Source organism: Muscardinus avellanarius (assembly GCF_963383645.1).
Source record: "Muscardinus avellanarius genome assembly, chromosome: 1".
NCBI classification, from domain to species: domain Eukaryota; kingdom Metazoa; phylum Chordata; class Mammalia; order Rodentia; family Gliridae; genus Muscardinus; species Muscardinus avellanarius.
The window spans coordinates 108636918-108654204 of NC_137786.1; the positions used below are offsets into that span (position 1 = coordinate 108636918).

At 36.4% G+C, this 17287-nt stretch overlaps 1 protein-coding gene across 12 annotated transcripts in view; it reads left to right on the forward strand.

Annotated features, from left to right (window-relative positions):
- TCERG1 (transcription elongation regulator 1) overlaps nucleotides 1–17287 on the forward strand; it is a gene marked incomplete at both ends in the record, with an annotated part of 70591 nt that overhangs the window by 47171 nt on the left and 6133 nt on the right. For 10 of the 12 annotated variants that reach the window (XM_080709570.1, XM_080709574.1, XM_080709575.1 and 7 more), the window contains 4 exons: nucleotides 1589–1707; nucleotides 6519–6669; nucleotides 14772–14936; nucleotides 15217–15399. In XM_080709570.1, the coding sequence (XP_080565696.1) occupies nucleotides 1589–1707; nucleotides 6519–6669; nucleotides 14772–14936; nucleotides 15217–15399 (618 nt within the window). The remainder of the gene's footprint in view (nucleotides 1–1588; nucleotides 1708–6518; nucleotides 6670–14771; nucleotides 14937–15216; nucleotides 15400–17287) is intronic. The other 2 variants (XM_080709581.1, XM_080709573.1) reach the window with 1 other exon arrangement.

The window sequence follows — 17287 nt, forward strand, 5'->3', positions numbered from 1 at the left end:
AGAGCTATATCCCTTTTAAAGAAATATGAAAGTTTATTTTAAGTCAAGGAAAGATAGAAGACAAAAATAGTTCCCAATTTACCTCTTGCCTCTTTCATTAGCAACTTCCCAAATGGCTCTTTCTTATTACCTGGCCTTAGTTGATTTCTGACTTTAAAGAAAACAATTCCTCTACTGTCATTTTATTGTGGTCTGAAGAAGGTGGGATTTGGATTGTAGTTCATCCTCTTGACTGTGTTATTTTCTTTTTTTGAGATGGAGTGTTGCTGTGTTGCCTAGTCTGTATTTGGATTCATGCTCCTTCCTTCTCACACTCCCAAGTGGCCGACTGTACATTAATCAATAGGGAAAAATGTAGACTTAAAGTATGATTATACCTAGTGTGATAGCCCACACTTGTGATTCTAGTACTTGGGAGGCTGAGATAATAGGATCACAGTTCGTGGCCAGCCTCAGCTATTCATAGTGAGGCCTTGTCTCAAAAAAAAAAAAAAAAAAAAAGAATAAAATAGTGCTGAGAGTGTAGCTCTCAGAGGTAAAATGCCCCTGTGTTTCATCCCCAGTACCCCTCCCCCCCCATACACAGCATGATTGTATTTTAGTGAAAATGATTGTCTTAAGCATTGAAGTAAAATTAAACTATATATTTTATTTTTTTCCTAAAAGATTAAAGGGGACTATGCTTTCTCTTTCACATTTCTAAATTGTTTAAAGTTATTTATAATTATTATAATAATCATATATTTGTTTTGTAATTAGGGAAATTACAAAATTAAAGAGGTTCAGCTTAGCTTTTTTTTATTATTGGGAATTAATTCAGGGGCTTTTTACCTCCATGCGACACCCTCAGCTCAATTTTATTGTTTATTTTGAAACAGGGTCTCACTAAGTTTCTGAGGCTGGTCTCAAACCTGCAATCCTCCTGTCTCTGCCTCCCAAGTATTGAGAGTACAAGCATGTGCCACCATGCCTGGCTTAGCTTTTATTCTTTTGTTCTGGAATCCTAAGCAGAGAATTATATGCTTGTATAGCACTTTAGTAAAGCTTTAAAGTGATACTTGTTATAATCTGCCTTCCCCCACTTTTTTGAGAACTGGGGATTAAGTCCAGGGTCATTTTATCTCCGAACTACAACCCCAGCCCTATTTTTTTATTCTTGATTTTGAAACAGGGTCTCACTAAGTATAGCTGAGGCTGGCTGAGAACCTATGACCCTCCTGTCTCAGCCTCCCAAGTACTTGGATTACAAGTGTGTGCTACCATTCCCAGCTATAATTTACCTTTTTTTTTTTTTTTTTTTTTTTGGTGGTACTGAGGGTGGAACCCAGAGGCTTTTTACCCCCGGGCTATGCTCCCAGACCTATTTGATATTTTATTTGGAAACAACGTCTCACTAAGTTGCTGAGAGCCTCACTAAGTAACTGAAGCAGGGATTACAAGTGTGTGCCACCACGCCCGGCTTATAATTTGCTTTTAACTATCTGTATTTAGTAAATTTTTCCTGTTAAAGTTTAGACAAAGATATAATTGGGTAGTTAAATACATATATGCAAGACTGACTTGTCATATTGGTGTGTTTTTGTGATAGGTGTTTGATCAGTATGTAAAGACTAGGGCAGAGGAAGAACGCAGGGAAAAGAAAAATAAAATAATGCAAGCCAAGGAAGATTTCAAAAAAATGATGGAAGAAGCAAAGTTTAATCCAAGGTATGTCGTTTATTACTGTCAAATATCAAAGTAGGTATGCATTTTCTCCTAAGATTAGTTAGCGTGTGTGCGTGCGTGCGTGCGTGCGTGCGTGTGTGTATATGTCTCTTGGATATTTGGACATGCAAAGCTCCACGTTTGTTATTGGTTTCTGCCTTTCTAATCTTTATTCTTAAAATGTTTCCTTTAGAGGGAGCCTGCAAGTACCTTTGATTTAAGTGTCTCTCCCTGTGGAACTAAGTTCTTCCCCAGAAAATGGCAGTTGATTTAAAATCTGTCCCTGTCTTTATTAAAGTTCTATGCATAATAAACTGCAGAAGAGAAACATTTTGATCAAACTGAAGTGGTGGTGAATCATGTTTCATTTCAAAGTTTTCTAAGTTTCTTGATTGTGATCTTGTCTGATATTTTCAGTTGATTGTTTATGTGTATTGAATACATGTAATGAGCTGGAGAAAATGAGATATTTTAAACTCATATGTGTACGAGTATAATAATAGCAATCATTGAATATTTCATGTGCTTATGTGCATGTAAAACATATATTTTTATATGTACACCTCATTAAATCTCTACGACAATCAATATGATTTGGGTAGTCATGTCATATCTATTTTACATGTAAGAAAGTAAGACTAGCAAATTAGGTGGTAAAACTGGAATTTCAGTTTTTTCCAATATTGCATAGAATAGTACCAGCAGGAAGAATTATTCTTAATTTATGGATTAGTTGCAACAATAGTGATAATTAGGTTGTTGTGAATACCTCAGTACATGTTGAATTTATTTTATTTTTTGAGACAGGATCTCTCTCTACTGGACAGGCTGGCCTTAAACTCCTCGGTTCAAATGATCAACCCTCCTACCTCAGACTCCCAAATGCTATGACTGTGTGTACCACCCTACCCAGCCATTAAACTGTATATTTATTTTTTCAGTGCTGGGGGATAAGACCTCAGGGCCTTGCCCATTACCACTGAGCAATATATTCCTAACCCCATGGAATCTTATTGTTTGTGTTATGGGGGATTGAGCCCAGGGACATTCTACCCTTGCTTTTTTTTTTTTTTTTTTTTTAATTCTTTATTTTGAAACGTAGTCTCAACTAAGTTGCAGAGGGCCTCAGTAAACTGAGCTGGCCACAAAACTATGATCCTTGGTCTTAGCCTCCTAAGTACTGGGATTACAAACGTGCACCACCATGCCCAGCTTGCATGGAAATTTTCAAAAACTATAGGGTAGAATCATGGAGTTTTTGACTTAAATAAAAGTTTATCTTAAATACTTACTTTTGTTAGTGTAGGTAGGAAAGAGTGATGGTATTTATAGAGAGTATCTTAGTTTTGTAATTTTAATTTTGAAATGTGAAAACTGTGATATTAATATTAATATTAAATTTCAGAAAATTCGGGTGATAAAGTCTTTGTGACCATTAATCTTCAGGGGATAGTAAAGTTTTCTATGGGTGGTCTTCAGCTTTTTTTTAGAAGAGCGAATTCATGGTTCAGAGTAGTTGAGACTGACATTTTGGGGTCAGTTAAGGAAATTTAAATATGTATTAGATATTTGACAAAATTAGAAAATTACTAATTTTCTATAGTTGTGATTATGACAGAAGGCTTTATTCATAGGGGTTGAAATAGTTAAAAGACGAAGGCTTATGATAAGTGTAGCTTTTTTTTTTATTTTTTTTTTTTATTTTTTTATTTTTTATTTTTTTTGGTGCCAGTCTGGAGATGGAACCCAGGAGACTTTGACCTCCGAGATACACCTGCTGCCCCCCCCCCCCTTTTCATTCTTTATTTTGAAACAGGGTCTCACTAAGTTTCAGAGGGCCTCACTAAGTAGCTGAGGCTGTCTGCGAACCGCCATCCTCCTGTCTCAGCCTCCCGAATGCTGGGATTACAAGTGTGTGCCGCCACGCCCGGCTTAACTGTAGCTTATTTTTAAATGATTCAGTAAGATAATTTTATTGAAAAATCTATGAGTTTGGGAAGAATTGAAACTCTGAAGAGGTTTTTCTTTTGTAAATCTAAGTCATATTGTATCTTGGTGTCCTGTTGGGTGTTCCTTTTGAGCAGATAGGATTATTCAAATGATAACTTACAGGTTACTCAGAAACTAAAACCATTTAACAGTTAGGGCGTTATTTCACAACTTTGGTACATTTAACTCTAGCATATAGATTAAGACCATCTGTAGTCAGTAGAAGAAAATAAGGTGGGAAAATACTGTTTATTTAATTTTCATTTTGGACTGGGAGGCCATTATCATAAGACTTTTTAGTGCAGCTAATAAAGGACACTGGTGTTTGTTCCAAGGGAGAATTACCTGCTTGTTATCTTATGTGCCTTTTTATTTTCTTTTTTCAGTGGAAATTTGAGACATAATTTCTCTGGTCAAGTATATTTTCATCCTCCCAGCCTCTATTACAAAATCACTTGTTTCCTCCAAAGGGAATTTTTTTTTAAACCAAGTCCATCTTAAGTAATGGTTTTCATAGTTACAAAATGTGATCAAGAAGCATCTCCACAAGACTGTTGCTAAAACTTCATTTTGATTTTTTATAGTAAAAGATATCAAATGTTTTACCCACTATAATGTCTAAAATAATTAATACTTTTATTTACATTATTAGGAGGTTTGTTTCTTAAGCTTAGTTATATTTGTCCTAAAATTATAAAGCAAGGTATTTAACTTGTCATGGAAAGAAAACAGTCTTAATGGACTTAATGTTATCTGATTACTGGGATGCACATTTTTATTTTACCTAAAATGTTTTTTTTTTTTTTTAATGGTTGTATATCATTCAAACCAGGTCTAACTATCCTGTTATTTTAACTGTTTTGTTAATGAAGGTTTGTAAGCAACTTGGCTGTACAAAGATAATTAGATTATAATCTAATTTTTTTTGCTAGCAAAAGCTTTGAAATAAATTTACCTGTGAGTGCTACTCTTAATCTTTCATTGGTGTTTTAAATTAAGAAATTAGCCAGCGAGTTTTTCTTCATAATTAAAGTATAGTCTTTGTTCTAACATAAAAGAGAAAGTGTTTTGTTTCTGGGTTGAAAGAGTTTTCTTTCTTCCTTCCTTTCTTTCTTTCTTTCTTTCTTTCTTTCTTTCTTTCTTTCTTTCTTTCTTTCTTTCTTTCTTTCTTTCTTTCTTTCTTTCCTTTTTGTAGTACTGGGTATTGAACCCAGGGGCACTCTACCTCCGAGCTATTCCTCCAGCCCTGTTTTTTACTCTTTAAATTTATTGTGAAATAGGGTTTCACTAAAGTAGCTGAGGCTGGCTGAATGCCTGCAATACTCCTGTCTCAGCCTCCCAAGTACTGGGATTACAAGTGTGTGCCACCACACCTGGCTCTAATCTTGTTTTTTAATCTGGTTGGAGTTCTCTGAACTTTTTGGGTCTATAAGTTTTTTGGTTTTTTTTTTTTTTTTCAAGTTTTGGGTAGTAATTTTTTTGTCTTCATTCACTCAAGTGTTTGATATTATCACACAGGTACTCCAGTCTTTTTTTTTTTTAATTCTTAGTATCTCTTGATTAGGTAATTGTTATTAATATACCATCAAGTAAATAACTATTCTGTGTCTACTCATGTTAAGTCCACCTGGTTAATTTTTTCCTAGCAAAGTAACCAAGCAAGACCCTGTTTCTAAATAAGAAATAAAATTGGACTGGGGGTATAGTTCAAAGGTAGAATGCCTCTGGGTTCAATATCTAGTTAATCACAAAAAATAAAGTAAATGTCTATTTAGAATGATATCTGTACATCTTGGATTCATTTTCTATTGATACTAAATTTTTTATCTTGTGTGTTTCTTTGTGTAGTGACTTTTTAATTGGTTATTAGACATTGTGGATGATATGTAGATTGGGATTTTTGTTTCATCAGGCAGTTTAATTACTGGCTGCCCCCTTAATTTAAGCTTGATTTTTATGTTTTATTTGGATGAATCTCAGAAATTGCAATGTGTTTTTCTCTTCTTCCTAGGTATCTTCTTTGGGGATCTTTTGTGAACTTTGTGGGCTTGATTATATTCATTGTTCAGCACTGCTGACATTTTAGTTCTCTCTTTTCACTCTTAATCCTGTGGCAGCATGGCATAGGAAATGGGCATTTCTTCCTCTGGGACAATTTAGCCATATCTGTGATCTCATTGGGAATAATTCCTGAGAAGGATTATTCTAGGGTCCCCTTTCTTTATAGCTTCTGTCTCTGCTCTTTTAGCACCCACACTCGGACCTTTGCCTTCTGCAGCTTTCGGACCACCATGCTCTACTTGCACTGTGTAGCTATTTACACATCGGGAAATTGTCTGAGCTGAAACTGAACACTGATGGCAGTGGTCACTTCATGAGTTTCCCTATTTTCAATCTTCTCAGTTTTACTCTGCTGAAATTAGTTGCCTCATATATTATGTCTAGTTTTATCATTGCTATGGAAAGAGAGCTAATCCCAAGCGTTATTTGTATTTCTAGAACTTAGCTTCATCAGGGTAATACACAGATGAGCTCTTAAGTCTATTAAAGCACATAAATAATCTTTTGATAACCTGCACGTTTTTTCAAATAACAAATGTATACCCTCCTAATTCTATGCCAGTGGTATACCAATCACCAACTACATTTTTTACCCTTTAGTGCTTTTTACTCCTTTTGTGACTCATTGTTCACTGTTGAGGCAGATTTGCAAACCCATTGTCTCTGGTGTATGTTTTTACTAGGAAAATGGTATCTTCTTGCTTTGCTTTACTTTAAGCGGATTTAGCTCAACCAAAGTTAACACACTAACCATTTTGTTCCAGGGCTACTTTTAGTGAATTTGCAGCCAAACATGCTAAAGATTCAAGATTCAAAGCAATTGAAAAGATGAAAGATCGAGAAGCATTGTTTAATGAATTTGTGGCAGCTGCAAGGAAGAAAGAGAAAGAAGATTCGAAGACCAGAGGTGAGAAGGTAAGTTGGTTTTAGTTTCAATGTGTGATAGATGATAGTGTGAATAGGAAAGTACTGATCTGGTGGCACAAATAATTTGAGCTACATTTATTGCTCTTTCACATTATCTTTTACAATGGTTTATACTTATATATTTTATCACTTTATTTCCATGTGCTTATTTTAATAGCTTCACTAAACTCTAGGGCTGCTTTTAAATTTCATCAGCACTACGATGCCTTTTAAACCCAGATCTGCTAAGTGCTTGCTAAGTTTTTAAGATTCTTTATAGTTGGGAACATTTGAATTTCAAAGAACTTCTTTATCTTTTTTTAACCCTCTAATGAAATAGCATTTTAGTGACTTTCTAATCTTTGAGCAAACATATAAATTATTGCTTATCAGAATTAAAGGTCATTTATTAAAGATTAATGAATTTCAAATGTCATTGGAGAGCGATGTTGTGATTTAGAGCAAAGCTCTTCACAGAGGAGGCAGACTGGTAGGGGGTGGCACCAGTGGCTCATCACCATCAAAACATTCAGCCACTTTCCTTAGTGTCCCGGTGTGCTTTATGAATGGGAGAGTGTAACCTCTAGAGCCTAATCTTTCTTGACATTTCAAACCAGTGCTTATTCTGAAAAGTGCTTATTCTGTATTAAAAATTTTGATAATTAGTGTTAACACTAGTAACACTAATCTTAGTCAGAAGAAGCCTTTTTCATTTAAAAAACAACATTAAGTGAAATAACAAGTGGATAGACTTTACAGTTTTGTGTCATGCCACCACCTACCTGTCAGCTCTGTCTCGTCTCGTCTGTCAATCAGAGGATTCAGGATTTTTTTTTTTTTTTTTTTTTTTTGCGGGTCTGGGGATGGAACCCAGAGGCATTTGACTTCTGAGCTATACCCCCTGCCCAATTTTTTATTCTTTATTTTGAAACAGGGTCTCACTGAGTTGTAGAGGGCCTCACTAAGTAGCTGAGGCTGTCCATGAACTGTGATCCTCTGGTCTCAGCATCCCAAATGCTGGGATTACAAGCGTGTGCCACCATGCCCAGCTTCAGGATTTTCTAGTGAGGGAAGAGGTAGTATCTCTCTGTGTGACGGCTTTAGCTTCCGGCAGTTATGGTACATTACTTGTTTTAGTCCTTTTATTTATGAAGTGATGAGAGTTGTGCTCAGAATGTGTTAATTTGAAAAATGAAATTTTAAATAGACATGACATCTAAAACCTAATGTATTCAGCTTTATTTCCTCTAATTGCTGTATTGAATTCTCTAACATATTAATTTGGCTTGATGCCATGACTAAACAAAAAAAATATTAAGACAGGAAATTGCTGTTCTTAGCTAGTTTAAAGAAGGTAAAATCAAGGACTATAATAAGGGTTTGAGCCGGGCGTGGTGGCGCACGCTTGTAATCCCCGCTCTTGGGAGGCGGAGACAGGAGGATGGCGCTGGTTCGAAGCCAGCCTTGCTGGCTTAAGAGACCCTGTTTCCAAATAAAAAAATATAATAATAGGTCTGGAAGTGTAGACTGGAGGTAGAAGGGTTTTCAGGAACCCCAGTACCACTAAAAAATAAAATAAGGGTTTGAATAGAGTGGATTTTATATTCATATTCTAAGAACTATCGGGTTGATGAAATTTTGTCACTTTTATGACTTCTACTGTATTATTAATATTCTTATGAAGTATATTGTCTATACTTTTAAAAATCATGTTATAACTTTGTGACTGAATAAAGAATCAATAGCTGAACAATAAAGGCTTAAAACTAATTACTTGCCAAGTCAAAAACCTGTGAACATTGACTTCTAGTGAAATTGTTTTCTTTAGCATTTTTAAGCTGAAGGGTACAATCATTGTTTTGATCAGTATTTTTTATTTTATCTAAAAAAGTAAAAAGCCCTTACCTAGGCATGGTGGTACACACTTGTAATCCCTGTATTGGAAGGCTGAAACGGCAGGATCATAGGTTTAAGGGCAACTTAAACCTATGATCTTAACCAACTTAAACCTGAGCAACTGAGTGAGGCTTTCAGCAACTTAGTGAGACTCTTGTTTCAAACTTACAAATAAAGTAGGGCTGGTGGTGTATATCAGAGGTAGCATGCCTTTGGATCTTTAGTTACCACCAAAAAACAAAAAATTTCCTTTAACTTACTTGGCTTACATTTATTTTGTTTGCTAAAGCAACTACCTTTAAATTTTTGTTTATTGTTTATTACTATAATCAAGTTTTGTAAAATTTGGCTCAATTATGCTTTTGGAACAGCACATTTGAAGTTACACATATTGGAATTTATCACTGTTTTAGGAGGTTGGCATTTTTCTTTTTTCCTCAAAATTTCTGCTGATTACAGCAAGGTGGTACGTGCCTCTTAATTCCAGCAGATCTAATTCCAGCAATTTAGGCTGCAAATCTAATCCCAGGCTAAGGCAGGAAGATTACAAGTTCGAGGTCAACGTGGTCAACTTAATGAACCCTGTCTCAAAATAAGAAATAAAAAAAGTTCGGGATATAGCTCAGTTATAAAGTGCCCTGGGTTCTTTCTCTAGTACCACACCAAAAAACAAATCAACTCCTGTTAAAGAAGTTAAGTATTTTGTTAGAGTAAGAGAAGAAAACAATATCTGGGCCTTAAATTAAACTAATATTAAAAGACATTTTTTGGAACTTAATGCACTAGTATTAATTCTTACACATCAGCCTCAGTACACCCATTTTAGTCTATCATGGTAATTTCTTAAGTGAAAGGAATTTGAAGTTTAATTTATTTATAGTTCATTTGCTTATACATTATCCATTACATGATAACCCTTATTTCTGGACTAATATTTGAAGACTGGTTTAAATTAATATAAATTCCAATGGCATAGAGAAATTCTTGTTTGCTACAAATTGAATGTTTTTTATAATAAGTGTTATAAGTTTGGCATTTATCATGTTAGATACAAAGTAGACAGAATGAACAGAAAAATTATATCAAGGTATCAAGTGGTGCAGTGGTACTTGTGTACTGGGAGGTTGAGACAGGAGGATAGCAGGTTTGCAGCCAGCTTCAGCTATTTAGTGTAGTCCTCTGCAACTTAGTGAGACCCTATTTTCAAATAAAATATAAGTAGGTCTGGGAATGTAGCCCAGAGGTAGAAGGCCCCTGGGTTCCATCTCCAGCACCACAAAAAATAAAAATAAAATAAAATAGGGGTGGGGGTGTGGCTCAGTTAGAATGCCCACCACAAAGTAAATGGTGAATGTGGAATTCTGAGTTCTGTAACAGTACAGGCACTTGTGCGTAATATCTAAAAGGTAACAAAATTTGAGTGAAGTTCTTTGAGTATATTTTTAATTATGACCATAGAAATTCTGTAATTTTCTTATATTCAATTATGAACATTAATTTTATTTATTGTAGTACTGGGGATCGAATGCAGGGAAATTCAGCCTCTTGAGCTATACCCAACTCTTACTATTTTATTTTTGAAATAAAAGAATATACAGGGTTTCCCTAAGTTTCAGAGGCTGGCCATGAACCTGTGATCCTCCTGTCTGAGCCTCCCAAGCATTGGGGTTACAAGTCTGCACCACCATACCCAGCTGAAACTATTTATTTATTTTTATTTATTTATTTTATTGGTGCACTGTATTCATACATCATAATGGGATAAAAATAATACTTTTGTAGACATACATGCACACATCGCCCAGTTAGCCCCTACCCGATCCCCACCCCCTTCCCTCCCCATCCCTCCTTCCCATGCTTGGCTTAGTGATTGACATCTAGCTTTATAGCAATTTATCCAATATTAACGATGATAATCTCACATAACAGTTTCATTTGTCTGATACCAAGCTTTTGATGACTTAAAGATAACATTTCAATATTTCTTTTTGCTTTCTTTCTTACCAGAGAATATTTCTTTCTTTTTCTTTTTTTAAGGTGAAACTATCATATATTTATTTATTTATTTTTCACCAAAAATATATCCTAATATGGAATATGGACTCTAGATACCCAAAACGATCTTGAAAAAGAACAAAGCTAGACGATGTATATTTTCTGATTTCAAACCATATAAAGCTACAATAATTGAAACAGTGTAGTACTGTTATAAAGGCAGATACATAAACCATTGGAGTTAAATAAAAGCCTAGAGATAAATTCTTCAATATATTGTCAAGTTATTTTTGACAAGGTTTCCACGAACATTTGGTGGAGGAAATAATAATCTTTTAACTAAATATTGTTGAAAAATAATAATTATATGAAAAAGAATAAAATTGGACCCATACCTAACACCATATACAAATATTAACTCAAAATAGATAAGACCTAAATATAAATCTTAAGACTATAAACTTTTAGAAGAAAATCTGGGTCATAAAACCTCACAGCATTGAAATTGGCAGTGATTTCTTGGATATGATTTCAATGGCACAGGCAACAAAAGGGTAAACAAACTCCCTAAAAAATAAAAAAAAAATATTGTATATCCAAAGACAATGTAAACAGAGTTAACAGTTACTAATAGAATGGGATAAAATATTTCCAAATGCTATATCTGAAGGTATATTAATATTCCAACTAGAAATCCTAAAAATTAGCAACAATAAAGGCAAACAATACAATTTAGAGATAGGTAAAAGACTAACATAAATAATGAATCTCCACAGATAACCAATCTTAGTTGTCTGTTGGATGGAAAATCTTGTTTCTCTGGTTCTGATGTGTGTTACCTATTTCTTCTTTGTAGTTAATCTCTTTGAGTATTTTCTCTAGCGCTGGTTTTGAAGACATAAATTCCTTCAGTTTCTGTTTGTCGTGGAAGTTTCTTATTTCCCCATCTAATTTGATAGAAAGTTTTGCTGGGTAGAAAATTTTTGCCTGGAAGTTGTTTTCTTTCAGAGTTTGGAATATGTTACTCCAAGCCTTTCTGGCTTTCATGACTTGGTTTGGGAAGTCTGGAGTGATTGATTTGCCTCTGAATGTCACTTGGCCCTTTGTTTGATTCTCTGCTTGGCTTCCACATTGGTCATTTTGACAATTATGTGGCGTGGGGATCCTCTTCTCCGGTCCTGTCTAAAGGACCTGTGTATTGACCTCTTGCTCTATGTTTGGAAGTTTTCCTGCTATTATTTCTTTGACGATATTACTTATCCCTTTGGTTTCGCCTTCTTTTCCCTCTTCTATTCCAATTATTCTTAGGTTAGCTCTCTTAAAATGGGCCCATATTTCTTCAGTGTCAGATTCCTGCTGTCGGATTTTTTTTTCTAAATTAGAAACTATACATTCATTTTTTGAATGATCTTCTTAAATCAAGATTCTATTCTCCATGTGGTCTAGTCGGTTGTTTGTACTTTGAATTGAGGCCTTTACTTCATTAATTGCATCCTTTATCTCTTTTTGACTCTCTCTGAATTCTTTTCGAAACACCTCTATTATTTCTACAGTTAATTTCCTGATTTGATCTTCTATAAATCTCTGAATTTCTGTTTTATCAGGTTCTGATGTTGTGGGGTTGTGGGCATTCATTGCTCCATTGTTATTCCTCTTTCCCATGATTTCGGAAGTTTGTGCCTTCTCTGGGTTCTTCCCTTGGGTCACTATGACTTTACTTAAGGTGCTCTGGATCTCGAGTCTGTGGTATCTCGGTCCCCACTACTCCTTTACTGGGTTGTATCACAGAGTCTCAGACCCAGGGAGTTAATCGAGGCTGCTTTAGACCATGGGGGTGCCAGGTTTGGCGTTCTCCTATGGTGTGATATCTCTGCCACCGCCACTCCCCCACTGGGTCAAGTCCCTCGGAGTACAGTACTGGGATTTCTCCTCTTGGGCCCGCAATTTGACTCACTGTTGTTGAGTGCACAGATGGAGCTGTAGTGGACTCTGAATTCACTGCTGTTGCTGCCGCTGGTAGCAATATGGCGGTGCTGCCACGCCCTCGGCCGTGAGGCTGGCGTATTTCTTCTCTGGTTTTGAGCTCCCCTCTGAGTCCCTGCAAGGTGTGCCGAGCCCAGCCCCTGGGAGCTTTAGATGCTCCCTGCGCTGAGAAATCTGCTGAATTCCTCCCGGCTGATCCGTAGTGGCTCACCTCGGCTCGCTGTCTGCCGCTCCTCTCTGGAGTCTGGTGGGCTGTTGAATGTGTTAGTCTGTAGCCGTAGCCGTAGCCCTCCGGTGAATTCGCCGCTGCCACCGGCAGTAAGGCGCTATTGCCGCGTCCTCGGGTGTGAGGCCGGCGTATCTCTGTGTCTCTGGGCTCTGTTCTGAGTCCCCCTCCTCTCTGGGGCTGGTACTGCAAGAAAAGATGGTGCCCGCGCCGTGGCTCCAGCCGGAGCACTGCGGTCTGGTTTCTTTCTGGTTTCTTGTTTTTCCAGCCCTCTTTTTCTCTGTCCCTTGTAATTACATTTTTTGTTTCTCTGCTGATGGTGTTTTCTGGCTATGAAAGGCGCTGATTTTGTGGTAATAGAGATTGGTTGTTAGTGGGGCTCGTAAGCCCCGCTTTCCTCCGCCGCCATCTATTTATTTGTTTGTTTGTTTATTTATTTATTGGTACTGGGGTTCCTGGAAACTCTTCTACCTCCGGGCTACACTCCCAGACCTATTTTTTTATACTTTTTTATTTGGAAACAGGGTCTCTTAAGCCAGCATGGATGGTGTCGAACCTGCGCGATCCTCCTGTCTCTGCCTCCCAAGAGCGGGGATTACAAGCGTGCGCCACCATGCCCAGCTTTATTTTTAATTAAAAAATTTTTTTTTTATGTTACTGGGGATGAAACCCAGGGGCAGTATACCTCTGAGCTGTATTCTCAGCTCTATTTTTTTATTCTTTATTTTGGAACAGGGTCTCACTAAGTTGCAGAGGGCATCACTAAGTAGCTGAGGCTGGCCGTGAACGTATGATCTTCCTGTCTCAGCCTGCCAAGTACTGGAATTACAAGTGTGCCACCACCACGCCCAGCAAATGTTAATTTTTTTAAACAAGAACATAATTTTTTTTTTTTTTTTGCATGTGTGTGTGGTACTGGGGATCCAGCCCAATGGCATTCAAAACCTCTGTAGACACCCATCCCTATTTTATTTTTTAATTTTGAAACAGGGTCTCTAGGTTACTGCGTGTCATTACTTAATAAGGCTGTCCTCAAATCTGCAATGCTTTTGTGTCAGCCTCCCAAGAAATATTCTATATGCATGCTCTATTATGCCAGATCCGAATATAAATTTGAAATATGAAGTATATTAAATATGTTTAGATATATCTTGGTATTTGTGCTAAATGATTTCTAAAGTCTATTAATAAATTTATTCATCTGATTTTTTTTATTCTTGCCATGTTTTTGTTTGTTTGTTTGTTTTTCTTTTTTTTTTTCTTTTTTTTTTTTTTTTTTTTTTGGTGGTACTGGGTTCCTGGAAGCCCTTCTTCTTCCAGATACACTCCCACGGGCTACACTCCCAGACCTATTTTTAAACTTTTTTTATGTGGAAACAGGGTCTCTTAAGCCAGCAAGGCTGGCTCCGAACCTGCGCCATCCTCCTGTCTCCTGCCATGTTTTTTTTTTTTTTTTTTTTTTTTAACACGGTACTGGAGATGGAACGAGGGGCATTCTACCTTTGAGCTACACCCCCAGCCCTATTTTTTATTCTTTATTTTGAAACAGGGTCTCTCTGAGTTGCAAAGGGCCTCACTTAGTAGCTGAGCCTGTCCCGTGATCCAAGATCCTCCTGTCTCAGGCTCCCAAATGCTGGGATTATAAGCATGCGCCACCACTCCTGGCTGTTCTTACCATCTTGATATTAAAGTATATTACTGTCAATTTATAAGGCTGAATCTAAGCTAAACATAAATGTAGCTTAATGCAAATTTATATTTCCTTTGAAAACATGGCAGTTCTAAGAAGTTATAAAACTACCTAAAAATGTTTTTTCTGTATAGTTTTTTCTTTATGAAATGTTACTTATCTTGAATTTGGCAGATTATAAATGAGAGCCTGTATGTTGTTTAAAGTTATTATTCTCATATTTAAGGTAAGTACATCTTTTCTATTTGTAGATATTTAGGAATGAGAATTTTTTAATGGTACAGTATTCTCTGCAATTCTCTTTTCTGTTTTAAAATACAGATTAAATCAGATTTCTTTGAACTCTTATCCAATCATCATTTGGATAGTCAATCTCGATGGAGCAAAGTAAAAGACAAAGTAGAAAGTGATCCACGGTATAAAGCAGTGGATAGCTCCTCAATGAGAGAAGACCTTTTCAAGCAGTACATTGAAAAAATAGCTAAGGTAACCATTGTATTTACTTGTGTGCTTGTCATTGAATAGTAAAATTCTTAACTGTGTTTAAGGTTATATGTTGCTGTTTGGAAAAGGGTTGGAATTTTCTTTTGTTGTTTGTATTTTTAATGGAAGAATCTCTAGTAGTTGATTTGGGCATGAAATGTACAGTGTTTAGATATATTCTTGGTAAAAACTAGACTTGAAACTTTTATTTGGTAAACTTGTTTTTTTGTGAAAACATTTTGATGGAGTTGGTAAGAAAAATAATGTAATTTTACTTTTACAGAATTTAGACTCAGAAAAAGAAAAGGAGCTTGAAAGGCAAGCTCGCATTGAGGCGAGCCTTCGAGAACGGGAAAGGGAAGTTCAGAAAGCACGTTCAGAACAAACAAAAGAAATAGACCGGGAGAGAGAGCAACACAAGCGAGAAGAAGCTATCCAGAATTTCAAGGCTCTTCTGTCTGACATGGTATGCTAATCTTTTTCCTTTCTCCAGTACTGGATATTAGAAATCCATCATGTTACTTAATTATTAGGAATATTTTGATGTTCTTTAAATTGACTTGGTATTTACTTATAAAGCTTTCAAAAAATAAATGTTTGATATTATCACTGTTAGAAGAGGAAAATCCTTGTTATTTAAATAAATTTAGAAATTATGTTTTAGACATATAAAAATTTATAACCATTTAGTCTCAACATTTATATTCTTTATTCTTGATGAAATCATCTTAATTACACACCTGCCATAATAAAGTATGCTGAATATAATTGGCCTTTTTTTTTTTGGATGATTTAAGGTCATCATTGTGATGATCAGTTATTGTCCATATAGTTGGTATGAGATGTGGGACTGGAGGTATACTGACCCCAGGAGATACTCTGAGCCTTTCTTGAAAATCCTTCTGCCTTACTATCAGGGCTGTTGAGGTGTGCAGGGGTTTTTGTTCCTACACTGATTTCCCCCACACTGCTATGCTGTGGTAATTGTTCTATTTTTACCCCTCTTTGTCAGTATGTTCTGTATACTGTTTCTTTTCTCTCTTTCAGTGGAACTCTTATTACTCCTCTGGCTTCCTCTGATTTCTCCCCTTTTTTTGTACATTCTAGATAGTTTTTTATTTTTTTATATTTTGGTACAGGGGGTGGAACCCAGGGGCATTTTACCTCCAAGCTACACCCCCTGCCCTATTTTTTATTCTTTATTTTGAAACATGGAGGACTTCTGGGAAGATGGCAATTGAAACATGGTCTCAGTAAGTTGCGAAGGGCCTTACTAAGTAGCTGAGGCTGTCAGTGAACCACAATCCTCTGGTCTCAACTTCCTGAATGTTAGGATTATAAGCATGTGTCACCACGCCCGGTTCATTCTAGACAGTTATGAAGATTTTAACACTTCCCCAAATTCATCTGCTTTACTGCTATCAGAGAAATCTTTGTAAATCAAATGCTTGTTTAACATGCTTGAGTTCTGCAGTTTAGTCCTCAGCAGAGAGAGAGGGAGAGGGGAAAATAGTAAATCTTTATGAAAAATGTGGAAAGAAAGAAAAGAAAGAAATCTTTATAAAAAAAAAATCTAATTTTGTCACTCTCCTGTTCTCTGTACTCCTGGCAGTTCCCTACAGGCTAAATTTTGTTCCTTAGCAGAATATGAAATACCATCCATTCTTTGATTTCCCCACCTGCATATAAACTATCAACATTTGCTTTCCTCACTTGTTCCTCGAGCTCCAGACTTGGAACCCTTACCATCCCACTATTGCTTTATGGCAGTCTCTCCACTGGAATGCTTGAAACTGTTCCCACTGCGGTTACACACTTTCTCATAATTTAGTCAGGCACACAAATCAAATCTCTCTTCTGTGAGTCTGTCCTTGTGCATGTAGACAGATTTGATCTTATTGTTCTTTTTACCACCTTGTGCTCAGCATACACTTCTCTAGCACTTATTACATGTATTATTTGCTTACATGTCTGTCTGCCCCACCAAAGTGTACTCTTTTTTTTTTTCTTTTCTTTTCTTTCTTTTTTTTTTTTTTTTTTTTTGGTGGTACTGGGGTTCCTGGAAGCCCTTCTACCTCTGGGCTACACTCCCAGATCTATTTTATATTTTTGAAACAGGGTCTCTTACGCCAGCGCGGCTGGCTTCGAACCTGCGCGATCCTCCTGTCTCCGCCTCCCAAGCGCGGGGATTACAAGCGTGCACCACCACGCCCGGCCTTCAAAGTGTACTCTTTGAACAAAGTGATAGCATCTTTTGTATTTTTTTAATTTTTTTCCTTTTTATTCTCCCATATTTCCTAGATTGGCAACAGTGCAACTTAACTTTTAATGCCATTAGTCAGTGGTATTGGTGA